Source organism: Chiloscyllium plagiosum, unplaced genomic scaffold (assembly GCF_037043375.1).
Source record: "Chiloscyllium plagiosum isolate Xiang-an unplaced genomic scaffold, Cpla_swu_hap1 HiC_scaffold_35, whole genome shotgun sequence".
Classification (NCBI taxonomy): Eukaryota; Metazoa; Chordata; class Chondrichthyes; order Orectolobiformes; family Hemiscylliidae; genus Chiloscyllium; species Chiloscyllium plagiosum.
This window is the reverse complement of record NW_028270173.1, coordinates 52300026-52312059: the sequence shown is the minus strand read 5'-3', so window position 1 is coordinate 52312059 and position 12034 is coordinate 52300026. Positions and strand designations below refer to the sequence as shown.

Below are 12034 nucleotides of genomic sequence, written 5' to 3'. Positions count from 1 at the left end.
CCAGTGAAGGGGGAAGTGACACCTACACGGCGAGGATACAGGCAGCTCTTCCGACGGTGAGGACGGGCGCAAGGAGGGTCGTCACCAGAGGAAGAGACAGAGCGCCGTGGAGAAAAAGGAGGGCAGCACCGCCCAAGCAGGAAAAGACCATCCCTCTGAGGGGACGGGTAAAGGCCTCCCCCCACCCGGTGAGAACCAAGAGGTACCCACCGGCCCACAGCTCCAGGTAACTGGGAGCAGCGGTCCTGTGACAGCCCCGCTGTCAGATGGAGAACTGGACCGTGCGGACCCTGGGCCTGACCCGAAGACACCAGAGCGGGGAAATGGCTCCAGCGTGGAGCCGGACAGCTACCTCAGCCCTGGGATGGTCCAGCAGTTTGCCGTCACCACGGGGATGCACACAGCTACCCCAGAGGGGCACGACCAGCAGCAAATGGACACTGTTAACCTCGTAAACTGTTAAAATGGGGTTAAAAATTGCCAGCATCAATGTGCGTAGCATCAAATCGGCTACGCGATGTGTTTCTACGATGGCCTTCCTGGCCAACGTTAAAGCCGACGTCCTGTTCCGCAGGAATGTGGGATACCACACCTCAGCAGCTACAGGAGATGGTCGAGCTTGTGGGCCCATGGGCCGTCAGTTTGGTCGGGGGGCAACGATAGCCGCGCCTCCGGCCTGGGTATCCTGTTGAGAGGAGGCAACTTCACCATCTCCGAGGTTAAGGAGGTGCTGGGCGGGCGCCTCCTCGTCGCCGACGTCATGTACAGGAATGCTCCCCTGAGACTGATTAATGTGTACGCCCCAGTGGGTAAGAGGGAACGGTTGGCCGTCCTGCAGCAGCTTCCACTGTTGCTGGCTATGTCCAGGCCGGTCATTCTGGCCGGAGACTTCAACTGTATCATTGATGCAGATGGACGATCCGGCGGGGGGGACAGTAAACTGGACACCACGTCCAGAGCCCTGATGGACACGGTAAAAGATGCCAAGCTACACGACGTCTTCAGCACCCCTGCAGACGGAGCGCAGCGTAGATACACCTGGTCACGGGCAGACGGGTCTATCCGCTCAAGGATAGATTACCTGTTTGTGTCCCGAACGCTCTCGGTCAGATCCACCGACGTCAAGCCGGTGTTCTTCTCCGACCACTGCCTCCTGCTGGCCGAATGTCACCTACAGGACGAGCAGCGGGCTGGTAAGGGAATGTGGAAGCTGAACACCAAGCTGTTGACCCCGGGAAACATTGAGGAGCTCAAGAGGGACTACGCAGGTTGGAGAACCGTGAAGCCCCTCTTTGAGTCCCCAGCGGACTAGTGGGAAACAGTAAAAGGGAACATCAAGAGGTTCTTCATCCTCAAAGGTGTTCAGGAGGCGAGAGAGAGGCGGGGAAAACTGTCCCAGCTCCAGGAAAGTATGCAGAACCTGCTCCTGCTGCAGACGATGGGGGTGGATGTCACGGAGGACCTCAAGGAGGTGAAGGGCCAGCAAGCCTCGCTCTTTGCCTCGGAGGCCTCCAAGATAATCTTCCGGTCCAGGGTCCGCTCGGTGGAGAAGGACGAGACATGCTCACGTTTCTTCTTCCAGAAGGTGCACAAAGATAGCTCTGTGCTCAGCAGCCTGAAGGAAGAAGATGGCTCGCTAACGTCATCTCAGGCTGACGTCATGAGGATCAGTAAATCCTTCTATGCCAGTCTGTATGACGCGAAGCCGACCGACTGCGCGGCCTCCCAGTCGTTCCTGTCCTCTATCACAGAGGTCTTAGACGACAGAACACGGGAGAGGCTGGACCAGCCGCTATCTCTGAATGAGCTGACCAAGGCCCTCGAGTCCTTCGAAAAGAATAAAACTCCCGGGAGCGACAGCTTACCGGTCCAGCTCTATTCCGCTCTGAGGGACTTGATTGGCCAGGACCTGCTGGAGGTGTATGTCAGTATGCTTCGGGCAGGTACCATGAGTGAATCCATGAGGAAAGGCATCATCACCCTCATCTACAAGCAGAAGGGAGAGAGGGAGGAACTCAAAAATTGGAGACCAATCTCACTGTTGAATGCAGATTACAAAATTCTGTCAAAGGTAATCGCCAACCGGGTCAGGTCTGCTCTGGGGTCGGTGATTCACCCTGACCAAACCTGTGCTGTGCCAGGCAGGAAGATCGCTGAGAGTCTCGCGCTCCTCAGGGATACGATCGCCTACGTGCAGGACAGAGGGTTGGACACCTGCCTGATCAGCCTGGACCAGGAGAAAGCCTTTGACAGGATATCACACAGGTATATGAGAGATGTTCTCTCCAAAATGGGCTTTGGGGAGGGAATCTGTAATTGGATCAGACTGCTCTACACCAACATTGTCAGTGCAGTCTCAATCAATGGGTGGGAATCAGATAGCTTCCCAGTCAGATCTGGAGTCAGGCAGGGCTGCCCTCTCTCTCCTGCCTTGTTTGTGTGCTGCATAGAGCCATTTGCCGAGTCCATCAGGAAGGATGCGAGCCTGAGAGGGGTGACTATTCCTGGCAGCGGGGCCTGCAGATTAAGGCCTCCCTGTACATGGATGACCTCGCCGTTTTCTGCTCGGATCCGCTGTCCGTGCGCAGACTCATTTGCATATATGACCAGTTCGAACGGGCCTCGGGGGCCAAGGTAAACCAAGGCAAGAGCGAGGCCATGCTCTTCGGGAACTGGGCTGACCAATCCTCGATCCCCTTCACCGTCAGGACCGACCACCTGAAGGTGCTGGGTATTTGGTTCGGAGGGGCTGGGGCGTGCGCCAAGTCTTGGGAGGAGCGTATCAGCAAAGTGAGGCAGAAACTGGGCAGATGGAAGCTACGGTCACTCTACATCGTGGGAAAAAGCCTGGTCATCAGGTGTGAGGCACTGTCATTGCTGTTATACGTGGCACAGGTCTGGCCTATTCCCAGAACCTGTGCCGCTGCAGTCACCCGGGCCATCTTCCAGTTTATATGGAGGTCAAAGATGGACCGGGTCCGAAGGGACTCACTGTATAAAGATCTGGGCAACGGGGGAAAAAATACACCCAATGCCACCCTCACCCTGATGGACACCTTTGTCTGTGGCTGCATCAAGCTGTGCGTGGATCCCCGGTACGCAAACACCAAGTGTCACTACGTACTGAGGTTCTACCTGTCCCCGGTGTTGTGAAGGATGGGCCTGGCCTCGCTGCCGCGGAACGCTCCGAGTAGTTGGACCGTTCCGTATCACCTGTCCTTCGTGGAGAAGTTCATGAAGAAAAACACCTTTGACCACAAGTCCATCAGGAAGTGGTCAGCACGTAGTGTCCTTGAGACCCTTCGGGAAAAGGAGAGGGCGGATCCTATCGAGCGGTTCCCTGAGCAGACTGTCAAAGCCATTTGGCAGAATGCCTCATCGCCAGAACTTTCCAACAAGCACCAAGACATGGCTTGGCTGGTGGTGAGAAGGGCTCTGCCTGTGAGATCCTTTATGCACGCCCGGACTCTCAGCCGCACCACACGCTGCCCTCGAAGCGGCTGCGGGGGGGACGAGACTGTCACACAACTCCTTCTGGAATGTGACTACGCAGATGAAGTCTGGAGAGGAATGCAGTGGTGTTTGTCGAGGTTCGTCCCGAGCAGCGCCGTGACGCGGGACTCCGTGCTCCATGGCCTGTTCCCTGGGACGCACACCGAGACGAACATCAACTGTGCCTGGAGGATCATCAACTCAGTGAAGGACGCTCTCTGGGTGGTCTGAAACCTGCTGATCCTCCAGCTGAAGGAGTTGACTCCGACTGAGTGCTGCAGACTGGCACATTCCAAGGTCCAGGACTACGTGTTGAGGGCTTGGGGCAGCTGCCGCCAAGGCGCGGTGGGGAAAGACCACTGTGTAAAGTCTGCTTGCCTAACGAAGAACAGGGGGCCCTCGCAGTCATTTGGGCTCTGCTGACGCCTCAGCTAAAAATGTAGTCGTACAGACCAGTATGTACAAATGATTATTCTGTCTCTGTATACCAAGAAATGGAATGTTTATGGATGTATGGCATGACCAATTGTACAGATCATCAAAATATTTTATGAATAAAGTATATTTTTGAAATAAAAAAGATGGCTCTGCTGACGCCTCAGCAGAATACCTCGATGGTCAATGTACAGACTTGTACATACGAATGATTAATTCCGATCTGTGTATGTAAAGAAATGGAATGTATATGTATGTATGGCATCACCATTTGTATAGATATCAAAATAATTTTATGAGTAAGGTATATTTTTGAAATAATAAAAAAAACGTTTTGTTAAACCTATGTAAAATAATTTGACCGTACTGTGTCTACAGTTCCCTATTTTGGGCCCTCAAAAGATATGAAGGACTGAGATAAATGTTGGTGGTGCACTGGTGGTGGAAAACTCTCACAGAAATAGGGGAAGCATCGAGGCCTATTATGTCTCTCCCAGTCCTGGGGCCCAAATGACAGGGTTGGGGAATGAATGAGGTTTTATGATGAAAGGGGACAACAACAGAGAAATTCAACAAGCCCAATCTTACCAGATGTCTGGTTTGTCCTCTTCATTATTGTACTCAGAATTTCCTTCGCCATGTTTGCATGTCTGTTCACTATCTCTGTAACATGATCCCAGAAATTCATATCAAAGAAATCTGCCAAGAACTGCTGCCTGGGGATGTTCCGGTTGGTTTTATTGTCATGAGAATTCATTATAACTCCATTGACTGTTCCAGTGTTTGTAACCTCAGGAAACTCCTTCATTCCAGAAACAATTGTATAAATCCCAGTGTGTACATTCGTCTCTGTAAAACAAATAGTAAAAGCAGGTAGTTACTCAATACCAACATAAACATCATATTAATGTACCTGGGCCACGAAACCAGAATCACATCACAGATCCCAGGGGCATCACTAATGTGAGAGATTGCCCTCAAAATTACTTTCAACATGTTATATCTGTAAAGATCAGATTGAAAACAATTATACACACTTACAGCTGGTCAAAGTGAGGCCCATCCACACAGTGGCAATCTCCAATAACCCACCAAATTATAACACTGTCAGAATCCTGTCTGATATAATCAACAGAATCAGATTCAACTGGGTCAGAATTAGATGCTGCAGCCTCTCAGAACCGGGAGTAAACACAGAATTAGACACACTCAGATAATCAATGGAGGCAGTGTGGACACAGGAGAGGCTGGAACACAATCCAGGGATTGGATATTAAACAGAGATCACTAACCTGGAACAGGAACCTGGGACACACGTAGTGTATCACTAACCTGGAACAATATTCCAGGATAACTTGAAGAAGGATATTGAGGAGACCCTATAGGCCAGGAAACATCTGAAGTGAGGAATTCAGGATAACCCGGGGCAGGTCTGTGGTTTATCACCATAACCAGGAAAGGTGTGGGGTGAGTGAATCCGGATTGAAATGAAGAGAATCAGGAATATTTGGGAGGATGAAGTATGAGACCATGGGGGACAGGCAGCTGCTGCCAAAGTGCGGTAGGGAAGACCACTGTGTAACATCTGCCTGCCTAAGAACAGAGGGCCCATGTACTCATTTGGGCTCTGCTGATGCCTCAGCTAAATATATGGATATATGGATGGTAAACCTGTATATACAAATGACAAATTCTGATCTCTGTATGTAAATGTTTGTATGACATGACCAACTGTACAGACCATCAAATTATTTTATGAATAAACTATATTTTTGAAATAAAAAAAAGACAGTCACTGTGTGAACAGTCTCTCTGTCAAACAGGGGGATGGACAATCCAGAGCAGGATCCTCACTGTCCTTCACTGAGCTTTTTAATCAGCCCTTTATACACGGCCAGTAGGATGTTGGTGTCTGAGATAACCCGGCCTATTCAACCATGAGGGCATCACAGCTGAGCCTGGGCTGGGTTAAACATGGAGTCTCCTTCTCCTCCCCGCAGTGTTTACAAGACTTTAGACCAGGAATGATGAAGCTGTTTGGCTTCTCCCAATCGATGTGAAAATTAAAATTGTCCATTGGAACCATTTCCCATTTGCTCGGGGCTTCTCTGATCTCGGGGTTTCTACATCCTGCTGTCAGGAGACCTGGACACAAATCCCATCAGAGTCTTCCAGACTGTGCTGCCTTCAATGTGTAAAAGATCAGGCTGGCTATATAACAGGCGGCTGGTCAAACATCCCCCATTTCAAACTCTCCCCAAGAGATTCACATTCACCCCAGACACAGAGAGAGAGAGAGAATGGAAAGCTGAATTCTGTACTTACCGGGAGAGACCCGGGAAAAACACAGGGAGATGGAGAGAAGGATCAGCAACATTCTGGGAATCCACTCTCCCTATTCCGATCAGGGACTGGGGAAAAAAACAGAGGGGACAACTGCTATTGAGAGTCTGGAAGAACAAAACACTTTCTCTGACTCCACTCCATGTCAATGCTGAGCTGCAGATCATTTCCTGAACTTCAAGCTGCAGAAGCAGAGAGTCAATGATTGGTCCCAGTCTCAGTAAAATACCCAATAAAGAGATGAACAGATTCCTGTCACCAGTTCCCAGGAGGATCACACTCAGACAGGTTGAGTTACCCGCAGTGAAACAGAAACTGTCAGAATTTGATTCCCCCCCCCCCCCCCCCACCAGCAGGAATCAGGGTGTGGTCTTTGTATTTAAACAGCCCTGCCCCAATGGGAAAGTCTCTCAGGTCTTTTTTTATTACAAAAATATACTTTATTCATTAAATAATTTGATGGTCTGTACAGTTGGACATGCCATACATATGTAAACATTCCACTTCTTCACATACCGAAACAGAGTAATCATTCCTATTTACAGGTCTGTACAATTACATTTTTAGCCGAGGTGTCAGCAGAGCCCAAATGACTGCACGGGCCCCCTGTTCTTCTTTAGGCAGGCAGATGTTACACGGTGGTCTTTCCCCACCGCGCCTTGGCGGCAGCTGCCCCAAGCTTCAGCGCGTCCCTCAAAACGTAGTCCTGGACCTTGGAAAGTGCCAGTCTGCAACACTCAGTCGGGGTCCACTCCTTCAGCTGGAAGATCAACAGGTTTCGGACCACCCAGAGAGCGTCCTTCACCGAGTTGATGATCCTCCAGGCACAGTTGATGTCCGTCTCGGTGTGCGTCCCGGGGAACAGGCCATGGAGCACAGAGTCCTGTGTCACGGCGCTGCTCGGGACGAACCTTGACAAACACCACTGTATTCCTCTCCAGACTTCCTTTGCGTAGGCACATTCCAGAAGGAGGTGTGTGACAGTCTCGTTCCCCCCCGCAGCCGCTTCGAGGGCAGCGTGCGGTGCGGCTGAGAGTCCGGGCGTGCATAAAGGATCTCACAGGCAGAGCCCTTCTCACCACTAGCCAAGCCATGTCTTGGTGCTTGTTGGAAAGTTCTGGCGCTCAGGAATTCTGCCAAATGGCTTTGACAGTCTGCTCAGGGAACCGCTCGATAGGATCCGCCCTCTCCTTTTCCCGAAGGGTCTCAAGGACACTACGTGCTGACCACTTCCTGATGGACTTGTGGTCAAAGGTGTTTTTCTTCATAAACTTCTCCACGAAGGACAGGTGATACGGAACGGTCCAACTACTCGGAGCGTTCTGCGGCAGCGAGGCCAGGCCCATCCTTCGCAACACCGGGGACAGGTAGAACCTCAGTACGTAGTGACACTTGGTGTTTGCGTACCGGGGACCCACGCACAGCTTGATGCAGCCACACACAAAGGTGGCCATCAGGGTGAGGGTGGCATTGGGTGTATTTTTTCCCCCGTTGCCCAGATCTTTGTACATCGAGTCCCTTTGGACCCGGTCCATCTTTGACGTCCATATAAACTGGAAGATGGCCCGGGTGACTGCAGCGGCACAGGTTCTGGGAATAGGCCAGACCTGTGCCACGTATAACAGCAATGACAGTGCCTCACACCTGATGACCAGGTTTTTTCCCGCGATGGAGAGTGACCGTAGCTTCCATCTGCCCAGTTTCTGCCTCACTTTGCTGATACGCTCCTCCCAAGACTTGGCGCACGCCCCAGCCCCTCCCGAACCAAATATCCAGCACCTTCAGGTGGTCGGTCCTAATGGTGAAGGGGATCGAGGATTGGTCGGCCCAGTTCCCGAAGAGCATGGCCTTGCTCTTGCCTCGGTTTACCTTGGCCCCCGAGGCCCGTTCGAACTGGTCATATATGCAAATGAGTCTGCGCACGGACAGCGGATCCGAGCAGAAAACGGCGACATCATCCATATACAGGGAGGCCTTAACCTGCAGGCTCCCGCTGCCAGGAATAGTCACCACCCTCAGGCTCACATCCTTCCTGATGGACTCGGCAAATGGCTCTATGCAGTACACAAACAAGGCAGGAGAGAGAGGGCAGCCCTGCCTGACTCCAGATCTGACTGGGAAGCTATCTGATTCCCACCCGTTGATTGAGACTGCACTGACAATGTTGGTGTAGAGCAGTCTGATCCAATTGCAGATTCCCTCCCCAAAGCCCATTTTGGAGAGAACATCTCTCATATACCTGTGTGATATCCTGTCAAAGGCTTTCTCCTGATCCAGGCTGATCAGGCAGGTGTCCAACCCTCTGTCCTGCACGTAGGATTGCTAGACTCTCAGTGATCTTCCTGCCCAGCACAGCACAGGTTTGGTCAGGGTGAATCACCGACCCCAGAGCAGACCTGACCCGGTTGGCGATTACCTTTGACAGAATTTTGTAATCCGCATCAGGTCACGGTTTCATTGTCTCAGGGATTTACAAGGATGGCTGCGTGTTTTGGAAGTAAGGAATTGGATACCTTTTGTGAACCCTGTTTGTGTAGCTGTAAGCTCCAGCACACTGCAGACAAACCCAAACTGAGGGTTGTTTAATGGGAAGCTGATTGAAACTGGCCATTAGTTCCCAAACTAAAGTATATCCCAGTGAAAGGGAAGGACTGTGGGAGAAGGGGTCCACCTGCTATGGGTGTGTAAGGAAATAAGGGAGGCTGTCCAATTAAAAGAGAAGGCATACAACATGGCAAAGACCAGCGGGAGACTAGAAGCTTGAGAAAACTTTAAAGGTTGACAGAAAGCCGCAAAAAGCTATAAAGAAATGTCAGATAGATTATGAGAGTAAACTAACTCAGAATGTAAAGATAGATGGCAAAGGTTTCTGCAAATATATACAAATATATAAAATGAAAAAGATTGGCTAAGGTAAACATTGGTCCTTCAGAGGATGAGAAGGGTATTTGGAAATGGGATATGAGGAAATGGCTGGTGCATTGAACAGATATTGTATTTTGTGCCAGTTTTCACAGTGGAGGACAGGAATAACATGCCAGTAGCTGACAAGGAGATGAAGGTAGGTGAGGACCTGGAAACAATCATTACCATGAAAGAGGCAGTGTGGGCAAGCTCATGGAGGTAAAGGTAGACAAGTCTCCTGGCCCTGACTGAGTACATCCCATTGTATGAAAAGAGATGACGGGAGAAATAACAAATGCACTTGTGGTAACTTTACAAAATTGGCTGGACTCTGGGGCAATTCCAACAATTCAGTAAACAACAAAAACACGGTTTTAAAAAGGAGGTAGACAATAGATGGGGAATTATAGGCTGGTTAGGTTAACCTCTGTAGTGGGGAAAATATTTGCATCTGTTATCAAGAAAGAAATAGCAAGACATCCAGATAGAAATTGTCCCATTGGGCAGATGCAGCATGGGTTCATAAAAGACAGGTTGTGCTTTAGCTAACCAACTGGAATTCTATGAAGGCATTAAGAACACAGTGAACAATGGGGACCCAGTAGATGTGGTGTATCTAGATTTCCAAATGGCATTCGACAAAGTGCCACACAAAAGGCTGCTTCATCAGAAAAGGATGCAATGCGTTATGGTTAATGTATTAGCATGGATATAGGATTGGTTAACTAATAGGAAGCAAAGAATGTGCGTAAATAAGGGCTTTTCTGGTTGGCAATCAGTAACTAGTAGTATGTCTCAGGAACCAGTATTGGAAATGCAATTGTTCACAATTTACATAGATGTTTTGGAATTGGGGACCATGTGTAGTGTATCAAAGTTTGCTGATGACTACGACTGGTAGAGCAAAGTGTGCAGAGGACTGTGAAACTTTGCAGAGGGAAATAGATATATTCAGTGAGTGGGCAAAGGTCTGGCAGATGGAGTACAATGTTAATAAATGTGAAGTCATCCATTTTGATAGGAGTAACAGTAAAAAGGATTATTACTTGAATGGTAAAAAAAATTCTGTCCTTCATTGCTAAAGGGATTTAGCAATTTAAAGGGATTGGTTTAAAAGCAGGGAGGTTATGTTGCAGCTGTATGGGGTGCTGGTGAGATCAGACCTGGCGTACTGTATGCAGTTTTGGTCTCCTTACTTGAGAAAGGATGTACTGGCACTGGAGGGGATACAGAGGAAGTTGACTAGGTTGATTCTGGAATTGAGGGGGTCGGCTTATGAGGAGAGACTGAGTAGACTGGGATAATATACTTTGGAATTTAGAAGAATAAGTGGGGATCTTATAGAAACATATAAAATTATGAAGGGAATCGATAAGTTAGAAGTAGAGAGGACGTTTCCACTGGTGGGTGAAATGAGGACAACAGGGCACAGATTAGGGGGAGCAGATTTAGGTCTGAACTGAGAGGGAACTTTTTCATCCAGAGGGTTGTGAATCTATGGAATTCCCTGCCCAGTGAAGTAGATTAGATTACTTACAGTGTGGAAACAGGCCCTTCGGCCCAACAAGTCCACACTGACCCACCGAAGTGCAACCCACCCAGACCCATTCCCCTAACACTAGGGGCAATTTAACGTGGCCAATTCACCTAACCTGCACATTTTTGGACTGTGGGAAGAAACCAGAGCACCTGGAGGAAACCCACGCAGACACAGGGAGAATGTGCAAACTCCACACAGTCGCCTGAGACGGGAATTGAACCCAGATCTCTGGCGTTGTGAGGCATCAGTGCTAACCACTGTGCTACCATTGAGGCTTCCTGATTAAATGTTTTTAAAGCTAAGATAGATATGTTTTTGAACAGTAAAAGAATAAATGATTATAGTGAGAGGGTGGGAAGTGGAGCTGAGGCCATGGAGAGATTAGCCCTGATCTTATTGAAGGGTGGAGCAGGCTCAAAGGGCCAGATGGCCTACTCCTGCTCCTAGTTCTTATGTTTGTAAGTTCAAAGACAGAGCTCCTCTGCCTGCCAACAATAATGTGATTGGTTGTCAGGTAATTGAAGTGTTTGAAGTGGGTTTTTTAAATCCTTTAAAATGATTATGATGTCTGTAGGAATAGTGGCAAATGATTTCCAACCTGTCATCCCCTGTGAGTCATGACAATGTGAAAACAGAACCCCACATTCATACTGAAATAACCATAATCATATGTTACCAAAACCCACCATTTACACTTGTCCTTCCTGTTTGCTGTGTCCTCTACCCTCAGGCACACACACACACAGACACGCATTCACACTCACACTCTCTCACACACATACACACAGACACATACACACTCGAACACATCTCTCTCTCTCTAAAACATACACACAAACACACACTCCCTCTGCAGGCAGATAGTTTGCCTTCTCTTCAATAAAGTGCTCCTGTTGAACACACTGTTGTGTTGTGTCCTCGAGACATGATGTTAGAACAGGCACTGAGGTGAGTGTTGCAGAACTGTGAGAAAGCACAGCTACTGACGGGACACAGGTACACACAGCATTGACAGCTGCCTTTAGAATTACAAAAATGCAAAGATCAACAAAGCAAGCCACAGTTAATGTACCTGATGGAACAATGTGGTGCAGCTATTCCCTAACATCTCCTGTTAAATGGCAGGGAAATATGAAGCTAAATTTGAGATGTTAGCAGGAGAGAATTGTAAAGAGTCCGCTGACATGTCCGTACTCTGGGAACGGGATTTTAACACCTTGATCATACCCTTCACCATGTGACATGTCAATACCCTGATCGCCCTCTCACGTGACATGTTGTAGAGTCTTACCTATTGAAAGGCAAATATCTTGATGTGAA

General features: G+C 49.1%; 1 protein-coding gene across 4 annotated transcripts in view; it reads right to left on the bottom strand.

Moving 5' to 3' along the window:
- The window catches only part of LOC148140874 (class I histocompatibility antigen, F10 alpha chain-like), a 275899-nt gene extending 269479 nt beyond the window's left edge, over positions 1-6420 (bottom strand). For all 4 annotated transcript variants that reach the window (XM_087979630.1, XM_087979628.1, XM_087979631.1 and 1 more), the window contains exons 1-2: positions 6253-6420; positions 4516-4776 (exon numbers count right to left, since the gene is read on the bottom strand). In XM_087979630.1, the coding sequence (XP_087835756.1) occupies positions 4516-4776; positions 6253-6304 (313 nt within the window). In that variant the 5' untranslated portion in view covers positions 6305-6420. The remainder of the gene's footprint in view (positions 1-4515; positions 4777-6252) is intronic.
- Between the last annotated feature and the right edge of the window lie 5614 nt (positions 6421-12034).